Genomic DNA, 18320 nt, shown 5'->3' on the forward strand with positions numbered 1-18320 from the left:
CTGGACCGTTCACTTCACTTCATCTATACCCAAACAAAACAAACAAAGGAAAAAAACCCTAAACTCAAAAACACATTACGCAACTCTCTCTCGTTTTTCAGTCTCTCACTCTCATCTCACTCTCATCTGATCAGTCTCTCACACTCACTCTCTCACTCTCACCTCATCACTCATCTGGGCCGATCAACCTCGCAAGAGATCGACTCTTACTCATCGCAAGATCGACCGATCGACCTCATACTCTCATCGCACCGATCAACCTCGCAAGTATGGATCTCTATGTCGCTGTCTCTATCTCTCTTTCCTCTCCGATCTCTGATTTTTATGTGTTATTCAGATCTGTGTCACTCTGTGTGACTAAGATTGTTTGTCAATGGTGATTTTTTGTTCATTTCTGTGTCAATGGTGATTTTTTTTTTTTAGATTTGTGGCTCTTAGTTTATTTGTTCATTTCTGATTGTGTGTTATGTGTCAATGGTGAGGACTTTGATAGTGGAGTCGATGATATTCATACTCCAAGACAGTACATAGTATGAAATATGAATAAGAATACTCATATTTACCCAGAATATGTTGTTAGCTTCAAGGTCTCTTCTTATCTGAATCTGTTAGTAATTTTGGAATCTGAATCTGTATAAATTAAATCTGAATCTGTAATTTTGTTTGATTTGAATCTGTTAGTAATTAAATCTGAATCTGTTGGAATTATTTTTTGATTTAATTTGATTCAGAGATAGATGCAGAGATAGTGAGAGAGGCATTGTGGCGGGGATGAAGAGTAAATCTCAGCACTGTAATAGAGGTGGTAAGTGCTCGGTCTTCTTCGGAGCTCCATTCAATCAAGCAGGCCTACAGTTTTCACTATAATTCTGAGATTGAGGAAGACATTGCCCACAAGACCAATGGCAATTTTAAAGAGGTATGTATGATATTATGCATTGTATTGTTCACATCAAATTTTTTTTGTCCCATTAACATTGAATCTCTCTGCATTGTATTCAGAGTTTTTCTATTTTAGTGAGATTTCTCATTAGCAAAAGAAAATACCATATTTATAGTCCAAATCATTTCAAGAAATCTAAATGTTTCATCGACAGTGTACAGAAAGAGACAAATAAACAAAGATCCTATTCCAAGTGATGGCCTTTCTCATATTTTTCTTCTATGCACTATTTATTTGTTTATTATTATTATTATTATTTTTTCTTTTTCTTTTTTTGAATGTGTAGAAAGTTTGAACTGCCTTAGTGGTCACTGCACGTTCTATGTTCAGAAGAACACAAAAATGGTCAGGCCCACATTGGCTTCACAGCCTCCCATATTGTTTTGTTGAGCAACAATAGTAAAATATGAGAAAATAAAATATGTCAACCACACTTATTTTGGAATGACTCACATATTGAGTCCATATCTTATATTTAATTGAGTCTATATTATATACTTCTTTTTTTATTTTTGTGATAAAATTTTTGATACTTTTTTAAGATATATATTTTTTCCGTTGTTTAAAGAATGGACTTACTCACATAGTGCTCCAAATCAATCACATAATAATTTTTTTTTTTTTTACCAATAGACTTCTTGAGTCACTTTTATTAAATAATATTGCAATTTCACGTTTATTGAGATACCACATAAACAACTACCATAATCCTCTGATAGGATCTAATAAATTTTCCACTTAGAAGTGTCCCCTTTCAGTACTGTCTAATACAATATTGGTTGGTGGGTCTTCACAGATTCTTCTCACAGTTGTGAAATCAAGTGGCAAGTATGGAGGCAGAGTTGACATGAGCATGGCCATGTACTATTCAGAACTGATGCAAAGGTATGACAATGCTAAACACAGGATTACTTCATTTATTCAAGCCCTGAAATTTACTTTGATTCTAATAGTTTCTTTCCCCTCTCATTCTCTTTAATAATTAACATCCTTAATGGCAAAAACAATCTTTTGAGGAGGAACCAAACTTTGTTGCTTGCTGTAGCTGTTCAAAATAAAGATTGACAAAATGGGAAAGAAAAAAAAAAGGTTTAAAAATAAATTTTTGAAAAAAAAAGTTCAATCCGCAAACCGCCCGCAACCGCCCGCACATCCGCGAACCCTATCCGCACAAACCGCAAACCGCATTGCGGGCGGTTGCGGGTTGACTTTTCCCCAAACCGCATAAATGCGGGCGGGTCCAAACCGAACCGCAAACCATCCTAAACCGAACCGCGGACACCCCTAATACATACATAGTTTTCATTTGATAAATTAGAGTAGTAATATGGTCTGGTGATTATAAATTATTTTGACAAAAATATAAATACTAAAAAGATACCCAGCAAGAGATAATTATATGAAAATGGAAAGTGTTTTTATGTAATCTGTTTTTTTTTTTTTTTGAAATATAATCATGAAATGTAAAAATTATTTGACTTTAATTGAATACATAATTTTTCCCTAAACACGACAGTGAATATTAATCTACTTTTGCCTTTCAGTTAAAGAAATCAACTTACAAAATTAAGCACCACAATATTAATGGAATGGAATATATGGGTTTCGTACTAAAATCAATTCTGTTTTTGTTCTTCCATTTACTAAAAAGCAATGACAAGTCATGAAATTGGCTGCTAAAAAATGGCTTGAAATGGAGCCATTAATTGGAGTCAAGTTAAAATAATGCTATGTGCCTACAAACATTAGAGTCGAAGCCATGCACAATGCTCATCTTTTTATGGAATTTCCCAAAAATGGCAAGAACAAAAGATCAAATCCACTCTACTCATCCATTATATGATTCAAAAAAAAAAATGAAAATAGAACCAGTTTTCATCATTGTTGACCATACTCTTTTTTGAACAATTCCAACTTAATAGTTAAAAATGAAAATAGAACTCAAGCCAGACTAAAATCAGAAAATCAGGTTGTAAAACTCAATCAACCCAAAATGAAACAACTATCTCCAATAAGATATTTCAATAAACAATTGCAGTACATTATGCAACCCATGTGTGGTTTACAAAATGATGTTTATTTGTTGCCACCAGAATCAAAGTAGGGAAGGCAACAATGTAAGAGTAGTTTGTAGCTGCCATTCCTCTAAAAAAGGCTTAGGCAACAATGATGCTTATTTGTTGACACCAGAATAAATAGTATTTTTTTTATTATATTGGACTTTTAATCACTTTTCTCAATTAGTATATATTGATTGGTATTCTTTCAGTGGACTGGACTATTTTTTGTTCAAATCCGTGGAATAGTTGAGTTAAATAATGCTTCTGAATCTGGAAAAAACATTGAAGCCATTTTTCATGTTCTAGCTAAATAAGTTTTCAGATTATGGGAGAGTAGTTTAATTTATATAGAGTAGTTTAATTCACATGGAACAAAAACTTCTTGTGCAATAAGTTAAAATACACCAATGATGCAACCCCACCATGTAAAAATCTTATTGCATAGATGATGCAATATATTATGTAATTGCTTTTTTTATGGTTAATCAATTTATTATTATTTTTTATTTTACAGGTTACTTTACAATTTTGTGTTGTTCAGAACTAATAATTTCTTAAGAGGTTGTCTAACAACACCATCCTTCTTTTACTATAAGTGTTCTATCAGTATTTGTTGATTTATTTATTTTTTTAGTATATAAATTCTGTAATTGTTTTTAGTAAAAAAAAATGGTATTTATTTATTATTTATTTTTGTAGTATCAAAATACATCTCAGTGACTGTTTATTTTTAATTTGTATATAGATTCTGTAATTGTTTAAGAAAATAAAAAATAAAAAAAAAATTATGGTACATCTAATCTGTTTTGACTGTACATGTTTTGTCCATGAAAAGATTGAGAAACATGACTATAATCTTTTCTTATTTTATTGTTGTTACTGATGTAAAAAAGATATCCATTCAAAATTTTAGTCAGTAAATTTTGGTAGTAAGTCAATTATGTTTTTGGTGATTCTCAAATTCATATTTTTACTTTACAAATTTTACAATTAGAACCTGCTAAACATTCATATTCATATCAACACCATAATATATTTTAGTCTAGTCAAAAAAAAAAAAAAACCAATCTCATGGATCCTTCGTATTCACTCATTTTTTTATTCACGAATCACATACAAGCATTGATGGGTTTACATTTTCTCTCTCTACATTTTTGGGTTTATAAGAATTCCATCAACTAAAGCCATAATCAATGGGCTGAGACAAAAAAATTTCTTTTGATGAAACAAAATGAGCTGGTGAATGTATATGTGTGTATTGCTTTAATTGCATTCATGAAATAAATATTCATTATTATTTATAAAATGGTTTTGTCATCTGGTAATTATTTTATTTTTTTTGTTGCATAAATTTATGTCTGGACTTTCCAAGTGATAAATGGTGAATTTCAAAATATTTATGATTATAACGGGTTTTGATTTTGGTTTAATTTCATCTTTATAAAATTAAAGTCAATTTGGAAAGAGAAGAGTTGAAATCCAAATTTAATTTTAATACTCCTTATGTCCAAATTTGTGCTCCGATTTTCATACTCTTCATGTTGTTTGGGCTGATTTCAATATTTAATTTTATCATTTTAATGTGATTGGGTTGGTCTTTTCTTTTTTTAGATGTTTATATTTTTATTTCTCCTCCTCTTGATTGTAACCCATTAAGGTTTTTCTATCCATGGAAATAACATTTCATTACCAATGAAATCCATGTTAACTTTTAGTATTGCTAATTTTTTGTTTCTTGGTGTCTAAAATTACTTAACCAAACATTTTTAGATTCAAGTACAACAATTATGGACAATATCACTATTTTTGGTCAAATAAATTTGTTTTTATTATAAATAAATAGTTTTGATTTGATAAGTTAGAGTAGTAATATGGTTTGGTGATGTGTTTAATATTGGAGGTGGATTATCAAAATTATTAAACATATATTGACTGGTATTCTTTCAGTGGACTAGACTTTCTTTTGTTCAAATCCATAGAATAGTTAAGTTAAATAATGCTTCTGAAGCTCGCAAAAATATTGAAGCCATTTTTCATGTTCTAGCTATAAATAAGTTTTCAGATTATGAGAGAGTAGTTTAATTTATATGGAGTAGTTTAATTCACAAGGAACAAAAAATGTTTGTGCAATAAGTTAAAATACACCAATGATGCAACCCCGCCATGTAAAAATCTTATTACATATATGACGCAATATATTATGTAATTGCTTCTTTTTTTTTTTGGTTAATCAATTTATTATTATTTTTTATTTTACAGGTTACTTTACAATTTTGTGTTGTTCAAAACTAATAATTTCTTAAGAGGTTGTCTAACAACACCATCATTCTTTTACTGTAAGTGTTCTATCAGTATTTGTTGATTTATTTATTTTTCTTAGTATATAAATTTTGTAATTGTTTTTAGTAAAAAAAAAATGGTATTTATTTATTATTTATTTTTGTAGTATCAAAATACATCTCAGTGACTGTTTATTTTTAATTTGTATATAAATTCTATAATTGTTTAAGAAAATAAAAAAAAAATAAAAGTTTATGGTACATCTAATTTGTTTTGACTGTACATGATTTGTCCATGAAAAGATTGAGAAACATGACTATAATCTTTTCTTATTTTGTTGCTGTTACTGATGTAAAAAAGATATCCATTCGAATTTTTAGTCAGTAAATTTTAGTAGTAAGTCAATTATGTTTTTGGTGACTCTCAAATTCATATTTTTACTTTACAAATTTTACAGTTAGAACTTGTTGAACATTCATATTCATATCAACACCATAATATATTTTAGTCTGGTCCAAAAAAACAAAACCAATATCATGGATCCTTCGTATTCACTCATTTTTTTATTCACGAATCACATACGAGCATTGATGGGTTTACATTTTCTCTCTCTACATTGATGGGTTTATATATTTCTGGGTTTATAAGAATTTCATCAACTAAAGCCATAATCAATGGGCTGAGACAAAATTTTTGCTTTCGATGAGACAAAATGAGCTGGTGAACGTATATGTGTGTATTGCTTTAATTGCCTTCATGAAATAAATATTCATTATTGTTTATAAAATAGCTTTGTTGTCTGGTGAAATTTTTTTGGGGGGGCATAAATTTATGTTTGGACTTTCCAAGTAATAAATGGTGAATTTCAAAATATTTATGATTATAATGGGTTTTGATTTTGGTTTTAATTTTAACTCTATAAAATTAAAGTCAGTTTGGAAAGAGAAGAGTTCAAATCCAAATTTAATTTTAATACTCTTCATGTCCAAATTTGTGCTCCGATTTTCATACTCTTCATGTTGTTAGGGCTAGTTTCAATATTTAATTTTATCATTTTAATGTGATTGGGCTGGCCTTTTTTTTTTTTTACATGTTTATATTTTTATTTCTTTTCCTCTTGATTGTAACCCATTAAGGTTTTTCTATCTGTGGCAATTATTTATTTGAATAAGATTTTGAATTTTATTATCCGATTTAGTAGCAACTGATTTGGAAATGACATTCATTGCCAATGAAATCCATGTTAACTTTTAGTATTGCTAATTTTTTGTTTCTTGATGTCTAAAATTATATAACCAAACATTTTTAGGTTTCAGTACAACAGTTATGGACAACATCACTATTTTTGGTCATGTAAGTTTTTTGTTTTTTTTTTTTATATAAATTTACGTAGCTCTTATAATGTAAGGCCTATTTATTTATTTTTTTAAAAAAACTTATCATATCTAATTTTCTTCTAATAAAATGCTTTTTTTTCTCATACTTTATAGGTGGATGGAGACTTGCACCGAACCGTAATATCAATGCCGTTTACTAATTTTCTTATTTATGTGTATAAAGTTTTATTTATCATTCTAAAGTTTTTTATATATATGTAGGTTCGATTTCTTCAAGAAAGAAATGTTAATGTTGTTATCCACGATGAGCGTGATCTTAATACTATTCGCATTCGTGAGGTAAGCCTAAAAGTCACTTGAACATTGGACATGAATTTTCTTATCATTTTAAAAATAATTGATAAATATATTCTACTTATTTTTTTATAGGCAAAGGCAAAGGAAAAAGATAAAGAAATATCAAAGGAAATAGAAAAGGCTATCCTTCTGGCAAAGGAAATGAAAATGCATATCCCGTGGTATGATTTCTCAACAATTTTTAAAAGCTTCTTTTTTGAATAGTTATTATTATTATTTTATATAGATTTTTTAATAATTGCATAGTGTCATATATGTTTTTTTATCTACATTTTTTTAAAGTTTCTTTTTCAAATATTTATTCAATTATGATTGATTGTGAAATGTTTTTCTGAAGTATGTTAAACACATGTCGCATAGTGTCATATACGCTAATGCATTTGTATAAATATTAATCTGAATTTTTAATATGTTTGTCTATTTGTATGAACACATGTCGCATTTACAACATAGGTGCTGTTTGGTGTAGTTGTTAAAACAGATTATAGATTATAACTTAACAGATTATAGATTATGACTTTAATCAGAATCTGTTAATCTGTTTGGTATAGCTGTTGGATTATAGATTTAAGTTGTCGTGTAATGTTTGTTACATAAACTGTGAAGTAGCTTTTTCAATTAATTTTTATTTTTTATTATTCACTATTTGTCTACATTTTTCATAAAAAATAATAATAATATTTTATAGTCCATTTGAGTCTTTTTCTATTTTTTAAAAAATAAAAAATAAAAAAATCTAAGAGTATAACCGTGAATTAACATGTCCACAGCAGAAGCTGATAATCAGAAGCAAGGGGTGAGCAGCTTCTCAGAATCTGCTTTTTTGACTTAAAATAAGTTGTTAGAATCAGAAGCTGTTTGAAATAAGTTTAACCAAACAGTCCAAAATAACTTTTTAAAAGCCAGAAGCCATAAGCTGGCTCAAAAAAGCCCCACCAAACACCCCCATAGCATATGTGATGTAAAAGAAAAGGAAGAATGAACAAATATGTGATGAAAAAGAAACTACATAATATAATTTTTTTATTTTTTATTTTTCTTATAAGTTCTTAAGGAAAGAAGAAAAAGACAAAATAAAATTTAATATAACAGAAATAACAAGAAGAGGGAAAAGGAAAGTAGAAAACATTACATGTTAATATTCACATTTCACGTACCCAATGATCTAATATTTACCTTTTCAACATACATTTTGTCAATGTGTCTTTAAAGCAATAAGTGCATAGTGAGTTTGCAGTTTTGTGTGCTTAATGTGTTTTCAAATTATTTTTCTCCCTTTTTAAATTTCATCAATACATGCATTGGTTTTTATATGACTAACAACTCAACCGAATGAAGAGGAAGAGTTAGTTAAAAGAAAGAAAAAATACATGATGAAAGGGAAGCAAGAGAGGGGATAATCTTCACATTTTATGCATCTAATCATATAATATTCTTATTTTAGGCACACAATGATAATGTGTTATCAAAAGCTGCATTGGCCCAACGTGCACGACGAGAACGTGAAAAAAATCAAAAGCCATGTTTTGCATATTAATTGGGACAACGCCTGCTACGAGAACGAGAGAGATCAAAGGAATGTATTAACCCATATAGCGATCCTGGTTTCTCTTCCTTTGATTATTGTATTCCGAACTTAGGTTTCGTGGTGTTGGTGTTGTGTATCTTGTGTTATCCTTTAATTCCGTGTGTTTGAGTTTTAGGATGTATTGGGCGTGTTTCGAGTAGGTTGGTTGAGCTTTAGTCTCATTCCTTGTTGCCTAGATTTTTGGTGGTACGCTCGAGCGGGTCCCTTTGCGCTCGAGCGTAGTTTGATTTTTGGTTGTCCGCTCGAGCGGGTCTTCTTGCGCTCGAGCGGGGTTTACACACTCTCAGCATTTCGTGCCTCTGTAAAACTTCTGCAGATGTGTTTTTCACGCTCGGGTGGATTTCCTTACGCTCGAGCGGGTAGCGCTCGAGCGGGTAGTTCATTGTCTGTAAAAGTTCTGGAAGGGAGGAATCTACACTCGAGCGGCTTTCTCTTTGCGCTCGAGCGGGTTCAGTTTTTGTGTCTGACGCTCGAGCGTCCTATTCTCCACTCGAGCGGGTCATACGTATATCAGTAGACAGCAGCGAGATTACACTTCACTTTTTCATCTCTTCTTTTTTCAAAAACCCTAGATCTGAGCTCCCTCTCTCTCTAAACAACTTCTCTCTAAGGCCTGATCTACTTCTAGTGAGTTTCTAACCTAGGCTCTTTGTAAGAAAGATAGAGAGTGTTGAGGGCTTCCTTTTAATCTGAAAAATCTTGGATTTGGAGCACTTTGGATTTTGGTCATCTCCTCCATTTGAGCTTTTCATCTCGAGGTAGGGATAACTACTTATTCCTATGGTCTTTGACATAAACTATTGGTCTTTTTGATATAATGTTGAGTTGGGTGATTTTGGGTGTTAGGGTTTCAAAATGTATAAAAGAGAGGTTTTGTATTTTGAGCCTATACATGTGTATTTGAGCCTAGAAATGAGAATATTGGTGTTGTTAATAATAGTTGGACCTTTGGGTCAATATTGAGCTTAAAGGGAAAAATGTCATATTTGGGTATATTTGGGTCATTAGTGTAATTAATGACATTTGTTATGAAATTGAGTTGGGAATAATAAAATTTGCTCATTATGAGATAGAATGGTGGAGTTGGATTTATAAATCGCTCACTTTTGAAAATGTCAATTATATATCTGTTGAGGCATTTATTATCTGTTTAGAAATGACTGTTTTGGGCTATCGATAGAGGATAGTCTTGATTGTTGTAGACATTGCATGATGATTAGGTGAATTGAAACTAATCAAGTTGTGTATTTGAATACATGGGTGCCGAATCCCGCGGATGAAATTTCCGTAAAATGGCCATTTGAATATAATCATACATGGGTGCCGAATCATGCTGATGCAATTTCCGTAAAATGGTAATCCGAATATATCTATACATGGGTGCCGAGTCCCGCGGATGAAATGTCCGTAAAATGGCCATGAGATAATGAAAATACATGGGTGCCGAATCCCGCGGACGTAATTTTCGTAAAATGGCAGTTTGTAGTATTGTTGGCATGAGATGTAGTCTCACTTCAGTTATTTGGCCAGGTTCTGAGCCATGTTTATAAGTTGTGTTTTGTTAAGTTAAACATTTATCAAGTGCTAACGTTTTAGTTATTGCTCATGTTATGTTTAGCATATCTCTACTGGGCGTTGGCTCACCCTATATGGGACATCATTTTCAGGTACAGGTGTTATGCCACCTCCAAGGACGTAGCTTGGGAGGCTTGAGGCTGTAGACTCTTTTTGTTGTTTTTGTTGTATTACATGTATATCAAGCCAAGGGCTTATTCGTGTAGAGTTAGTACTCTCTTTTTTAACCAACTGTTGACTTGGAAAGTTGTAAAGCCTATAGGGCGTTTACTTTTATTGTCAACATGCAATACCTTTTGTAAGAATACTCTGATGGCTATAACATGAGAACTCTTTTACTTATCGCGAATGTATGCTATGATGGGTTTATTTTTGAGGGCGTGACAACCCAAGACAACATTCTTTAACACCAAATTGGCAAACAACTGTGTTTAATTCTTGAAATATATACTCTTACTATTACCACTTTATTATATAGATTTTAATTTGTTCACAATCCATTTCTGTAGGCCTGCTCCTATAATCCCATCTAGAAATGTTGGTGTGGTCATCCGTGATGAGTACGACTTTAATGTTATCTGTGTTGGCGCAGTAAATACAAAATCAAGTCAAACATTGTATGTATTTTATTTATATAAGATGTTTTTAATCTTTTGAATATTTTATTTATATTTGTTAGGCGAAAGAGAAAGAAAATGTCAACCCAATGTCTAAGGGAAAAGAAAAGATGGCTCCTTCTGACAAGAGAATGACAAATGCAAGCCAAGTGGTATATATTCTTTTTAAAAAATATGATGCAAAACTAATCAAAATTTCAAATAGTTAAAAGCTATGGGTGTATAAAATGAATTTGTTGTTTTATGTTGTTTTTGTAAAATGATTGTAATATGTTTTTTTGTAACTTGCTATTATTTGTATGTGTTTTCTAAATTTTTTTATTTATATTTTATATGGATTCATGTGCATTTATAATGTATCATCCATAAGTTGTAACTTATATGAAGAGAATAGGAAAAAAGAAATAAAGGAATAAAGAAAAAATATATGGGCCAATATTTTTAATTCTTATTTATTTTTTTAATAAAATACAAAATGAATGAAGAAATAAAGAAATAAAGATAACACTATTAAAGTTATAAAACAAATAAAATAGAAAACAAAATTAAGAGAAAGGAAAGAAATAAGAAGATATTTTCATTTTAAGCACAATATTTGCATTTTCTGCACCAATGATAAAATATTTTTATTTTAGGCACAACATGATAATGTAATATCAAAAGCTGCCTTGGCCCAAAATGCCCGGTGAGAGCATGAAAAAAATGAAAAGTCATACTTTAAATTTCAATGCTTGCAACGAGAACAAGAGGGATCAGAAGAATTTCTTCAACCACGACAACCTTCTTTAACACCAATTCGTCGCAATCGCGCTTGCTTGGAGTGGGAAACAATAACTGAAGATTCTCATTCGGCACAAAAACGAACAATGATTACCCATCATTCTACATGTTCGTTTTCTATGCCAAGCACATCTTTAGCTCCACAAAGGAATCGGTAATCTATTATATCTAATCTTGAAACACATACTCTTGCTCATACTGTGTTGTTTTATATAATTTTATTTATACACAAATATTCATAGGTCTACTCCTATAAATCGATTTCTTCAAGAAGATCTATGTACTGATGATGAATTAGAAGATATGCCTATGCGTACATCAATTGACGCCCGGGCACACAAAGATTTATGCCGCCATTATCTTGGCAAGATAGATGTATTATATCCTTATTGTTCAGCCTTATATTGGGTAGATGAAAAATTGACAAAATCACCTATGAAGCGTCCCCTTTTCGGAACTTGTTGTTTGGAAGAAAAGATTAGGCTACATTTACTTATTACACCCCCTCTACCACTTCAGGCATTGTATGATGGGAATAATGATCAGTCAAAATCCTTTCGAAGTTATACTCGAGTGTATAATGCAGCCAATGCTTTTACGAGTCTTGGTGCTACATTGGATCCTAGAGTACTCAGTGAAATGGGCCTTACATCATTCACAATTCATGGGAAATTGCGACATCGAACAGGATCACTACAACCACAACCGGGGCAGGATGCAAGTTATGCTCAACTGTATATCTATGACCCTAATTCAGCTTTAGAAATTCGTAATCGTAGAAATCCTAACTTGAGAAGGGATGTTCTGAAAACTATTCAGGATAGTTTGTTGCAAGTCAATGCATTTGTAGATAAATTTCGCTAGGCTCATGCTATTTTACATCAATTAGACTCGGCAGGACACAATCTACCTGCTCATCTACATTACAATTCAATAACTGATCGACGTCGGTATAACCTACCAACTGCAGATGAGATTGCTATTGTAATACCAGGTAATGGAACAGAGGTAAGTGGAATGAGAGATATTATCTTACATTTTCGAAGAAATAATGAGTTGATGCAAATTAATGAATGTCATCCAGCATACTTGCCATTACATTATGTTCTATTATTTCCATATGGTGAGCTTGGATGGGAACCTGAGTTAAAACTGTGGAACGTTCAGTATGATCGACCTTCAACTGATCGACTTACTCAAATGGATTTTTATAGTTATCGTTTGTTTGAATGACCCACAGAGTATTCAACAATTTTGAGAGGTGGGAAATTATTTCAAGAGTTTTTAGGTGATGCTTGGGCTGCAACTGAGCAAAATCGATTGACATACTGCAAGCTTTATCAAGGAAAATTTCAGGTTAAGCTTTATCAAGAGTTGTCAGATATTGATCCAGATTATGTGCGACCTAGTCAAATTGGTCGAAAGTTTGTTTTGCCATCTTCATTTACTGGTAGTCCTAGACATATGTTTGAAATCTTTCAAGATTCAATGATTATCACGTGATACAACCAACACCTAGATATTTTTCTTACCATGACTGCAAATCCCAATTGGCCAGAAATTACTTCAGCATTATTACCACATCAAAAACCTATTGATCATCCTGAGTTAATTGCCCGTGTTTTTGAGTTGAAGAGAAAGTGTTTGATGAAAGAGATAGAAACAAATAAGGTGTTTGGAAATAAAGTTGCACATGTTTTTACAATTGAATTTCAAAAATGAGGTCTCCCTCGTATGCATGCACTTTTATTTCTTAAGGGTCCAGACAAAATTCGAACATGTGCTCAAGTGGACAAATTGGTCTGTGCAGAATTTCCAGTCCCAAAAGATGATCCTATGCTTTTTGAAACTATCAAATGTTGTATGGTACATGGACCTTGTGGTGCTCGAAATCCGCAAGCACCATGTATGGAAAATGGTAGATGCACTAAGAGATACCCTCGAACTTTCACAGAAACAACAACTATGGATCAAGATGGATACCCTATCAATAGTAGTCGCAATAATGGTCAAGCACATATTGTGAGGGGGCAAGAAGTTGATAATAAGGATGTCGTACCATACAATGCATATCTTTCTAAACTTTTCAATTGTCATATAAATGTGGAAGTTTGTGCTGGAATAAGATGTGTCAAGTATATACATAAGTACATTTATAAGGGTTATGATCGTACAACGATGGTGTTGGGAATGATAAATGAGATTCAACAATATCTCGATGCAAGGTATATTGGACCTCCAGAAGTTGCTTGGCGAATATGTGGTCATCCTTTGCATAAAGAGATGCCAACGGTTGTACGATTGACACTTCATTTACCTAAAATGCATCGCGTTGTTTTTAAACCAGAAGAGTCATTAGAAACAATTCAATCTAGAGTTGGTCAATAAATGTCAACTCTTACTGGCTTCTTTGCATATTTTGCTGCCAGTGAAGATGAATGTCTATTTACTTATCAAGAATTTCCACAGCATTTTGTTTGGCTCAAGTCAGAAAAGAGAAGGAAATCAAGAGAAAGGGGATATGCAATTGGTAGAATGTACTTTGCTAACCCTAATTGTGGTGAAAGATTTTATCTACGTTTGTTACTAACCGTTGTCAAAGGATCAAAGTTGTTTCAGTCTTTACGCACAGTTGATAAGGTTGTGTATGATACATTTAAATTAGCATGTGTAGCAAGGGGGCTTTTAGAAGATGATGAAGAATGGATACACTGCTTGAAAGAGGCTGCAGTTATGAAAACTGGATATCAATTGAGGAGATTGTTTAGCATTATTCTCACCTAGTACTCTCCACTAAATCCATGTGCATTATGGAATCATTTCTCAATGCATATATGTGATGATCATGCACATAAGATTCGTATATTGTTTGCCATTTCTAATCCAACTAAAGCTCAAATTAAGGACTATGGTCTCTATCTTTTGAATAAAATGCTTCATTAATCAAGCAAAAGTTTAAGTGCCTTCCCACCCATGCCACAATCTACTGCAAATTGGACTACAGCAATTGGTAATTGATTGATATTCGAACATCAACAACTACAGAGTGAGGCACAATAGTCAGATCCACAAATTACTATTGATTGTTTCAACAATGGACAGTGGAATGCTTATAACACAATCACTTCTTCAGTTTTTCAAAATAAAGGAACTGTTTTCTTTTTTAATAGGGGTGATGGAACAGGGAAAACATTTCTGTACAATACGATTGCATTAAAATGTCGCAGCCTTGGGCATATCGTTGTTACTGTGGCTTCATTTGGAATTGCATCATTGTTACTGGTAGGAGGTCGCACTGCACATTCAACATTTTCTATTCCATTAGATGTCTTGGAAAATTCACTTTGTGGGTTTAGCAAACAATCATTACAAGCTGAGTTATTTAGAGAAACAAAGCTCATAATTTGGGATGAAGTTCCTATGCAACATAAACATTGTGTTGAAGCGGTTGATCATACATTGAGGGATATTTGTGATAGCGAAAAGCCATTTGGGGGTATTACTGTTGTTCTTGGTGGAGACTTTCGACAAATCTTACCAGTTATACCCAAAGGTGTTCGTGAGCAAATTGTGAATGCATCAATAAGACACTCTATTCTATGGAAGCATATACATATCTTAACTTTGGATTTGAATATGCGCTTGAATTCTGAAGGCCATGAAAATGCTAATTTTGCAAATTTCTTGATGGAGGTAACACTATTTTAACCTTTTCCCTTATTATACAAATTATTTTAAATTAATAAATTGTATTTACACTTATTTTTTTTTTATTAATTTCACTTTTTTTAGATTGGGACCAATGCTCAAGAAATTGTTAACCTTCCATCAACAATACACAAATGTCAAGATTTGAATGATTTACTCTTTACAGTTTACCCACAGTTGAATATGATAGAGACGTCAACCCCAACATTTTTAACTGAACGCACAATGTTGTCTGCGCGTAACGATGATGTCAGTGACATTAATACTACTGCGTTGAATATCTTTCCAGGGAGATTATATACTTATCTTACAGCAGATAAAATGTCTGAAGATAATGAAATTGATCCTACCATTACAAATAGATATCCTAATGAATATTTAAATTCATTGGATCCTCATGGGTTGCCAACTTTTAAGTTAGAGTTGACAGTGGGTTGTCCTATAATATTGTTGAAAAACATTGCACTGAAAGATGGACTATGTAATGGTACAAGACTGATGGTTACCAGATGCAACAAATTTTAACTGAAGAAAAGTTTGGCAATTTCGCATTCATACCAAGGATATCTTTGACACCATCTTCTTCAGAAATGCCTTTCCAAATGACAAAACGCCAATTTCCAGTCCGATTGGCATATGCCTTGACTATTAATAAATCTCAAGGACAATCTGTGAAATTTGTCGGGGTTGATTTGTGCATACCGATGTTTAGCCATGGCAATTATGTGTGGCATTGTCTAGATGTACATCCTTTGATCGTATAAGTATTCTCCTCCCTAAAGATAGTTTGGATTCTACTACAAATATTGTTTATCCTAAAGTGTTGTTGTAGTGTTCTATGTAGATTAAATCACGTTTTATTAGAAGGTAACCATATAGATTTATTTCTATTGATTATATAACTTTTTATAAAATTTTAATTTAATAATAATTTGAAATATGGACTTTTGTAGGATTGGAGCGAAAAATCTATGGAGCTTAAAAGGAGAAATACGACTAGCTTGCTTCGATGGGGATATAATAAGGTAATTTCAATCTCAAAGTATTTTGTGAAGTTTATTTCCAACAAATGTACTAATCTATATTTTTTTTATTTCTACAAATTACCAGATTGTTGTGCATGTTCTTCATTGGGGAGACATACAAGTTGATACAAAGACTTTTTGGAAAGTAATGAGGAAGAAGTTTGGGCAAACACATGTTTGAAGACATGTTATTGACAGATTTTTTGTAAAGCATACATATTTTTGAAAACTTTAACCCACTTTTTGTAAAGTTTTAACTCACTCTTTTGGTGTATGACAATATAATGTTTGTTTTTCTTATGTAGATTTATTTCTATTGATTATATAACTTTTTATAAAATTTTAATTTAATAATAATTTGAAATATGGACTTTTGTAGGATTGGAGCGAAAAATCTATGGAGCTTAAAAGGAGAAATACGACTAGCTTGCTTCGATGGGGATATAATAAGGTAATTTCAATCTCAAAGTATTTTGTGAAGTTTATTTCCAACAAATGTACTAATCTATATTTTTTTTATTTCTACAAATTACCAGATTGTTGTGCATGTTCTTCATTGGGGATACATACAAGTTGATACAAAGACTTTTTGGAAAGTAATGAGGAAGAAGTTTGGGCAAACACATGTTTGAAGACATGTTATTGACAGATTTTTTGTAAAGCATACATATTTTTGAAAGCTTTAACCCACTTTTTGTAAAGTTTTAACTCACTCTTTTGGTGTATGACAATATAATGTTTGTTTTTCTTATGTAGTTATAATCTTTGTTATTTTATTTGAGTTTTGTAGAGCATGTAATATAAGCAAAATTGTTACAAATTTTTTAAGAAGTAAAATATTTTAATATATTTTTTTAGTATCTTTATTAAAAAAATGACACAAACTTCACAAATTTCAACATAATACGTTTAAATTATAACTGTATTTTAATCTTAATATTATTTACACCGTGCCTTTAGGTACGGGCATACGCTAGTATATATATAAAACAAAGAAGAATAAGTTTACTTAAGATGTGAAGAAACATGAAGTCAAAACCTTTACCAAGGATAGATTGGGAAAGAATCAGAGTTGTTCATCATCAACACAAATGTTTAAAAAGAAAAACCTAAAAATCTCTACACTACCAAAACATCGATAACACAAATGTTTCAAAACCCCCAAAATCGAAACCATAAGTCAATCGAACAAACTAACCAAATACAAACTAACTGAATATAGATCCAAGCAGTTTCAGAATCGAAAATGAATAAAAAAAAAATTTGAGATTGAATGCAAATCAAAATGTCTACTTTGTAGCCATGGAAAACTCCTTATCTCGAGTCATTACGAAATGAATTAGGGCTTCGAATCATCAAATACTTGAATTCTAATGCAAAAATGGAAAAAAATGGAACATGTTTAAGAAATGAAAGAGAGATTCAAGCTTTGAACGAGCACAACAAAGCCAGAGAGAGAAGATTAGAATCTTTACCAGAAATGAATTAGGCCTTTGAATCATTAAATACTTGAATTCAAACGCAAAGACGAAGAATTGAGCACAATGAGAGAGAGATTCAAGCTTCGAAGAAGAACAACAAAGCCAGAGAGAAAGATAAACAACATAATTATCTAAAATCGGAACCCTGTGTTGAATATGAGGGCTCTGTGTTGAATCTGTTGATTGGAACCCTTAGAACGAAAGAGTAGGGTTGAGATTGAGAGAGAGAGTGAGTCAGAGAGTTGATCAGTTTCCCTCATACTCAAAATAAGGATGCTTTTGTGGGAATATTAAATTTAAAAATAAAATTTAAAAAATATATATATATATAATCACATGTTAATTAGAAGGTGTGATTTAAAATATATATATATATAATCACACTTAATTGAAAAGTGACATAAAATAAATACTATCACACTCAATTAAATTAGGTGTGATTAAAATATTAATTTGATTTTTTTTAATCTCACTTTCATTAAAAGTGTCATGTTTCTCAAGTGTGATCTTTAAGCATATTTGTAGTAGTATTTAATTTTGGATAAATTGATCTAACATCGCTCTCCAAC

The 18320-nt window shown here is 31.6% G+C and overlaps 1 protein-coding gene across 1 annotated transcript; it reads left to right on the forward strand.

The window, feature by feature from the left end:
- Positions 1-539: 539 nt before the first annotated feature.
- On the forward strand, positions 540-16902 carry LOC145807314 (uncharacterized). The gene is made up of 17 exons (XM_082905291.1): positions 540-607; positions 732-805; positions 1230-1288; positions 1740-1828; positions 10650-10731; positions 10820-10909; positions 12057-12360; positions 12427-12531; positions 12778-12954; positions 13348-13762; positions 13967-14177; positions 14640-15230; positions 15330-15494; positions 16199-16270; positions 16356-16415; positions 16650-16721; positions 16807-16902. Exons 1-17 carry the CDS (start codon positions 540-542, stop codon positions 16900-16902), a joined length of 2730 nt encoding a protein of 909 aa, XP_082761417.1.
- The last annotated feature ends 1418 nt before the right edge of the window (positions 16903-18320 follow it).

This window comes from Camellia sinensis, chromosome 14 (genome assembly GCF_055761805.1).
Source record: "Camellia sinensis isolate YWXY chromosome 14, ASM5576180v1, whole genome shotgun sequence".
In the NCBI taxonomy this organism is placed as follows: domain Eukaryota; kingdom Viridiplantae; phylum Streptophyta; class Magnoliopsida; order Ericales; family Theaceae; genus Camellia; species Camellia sinensis.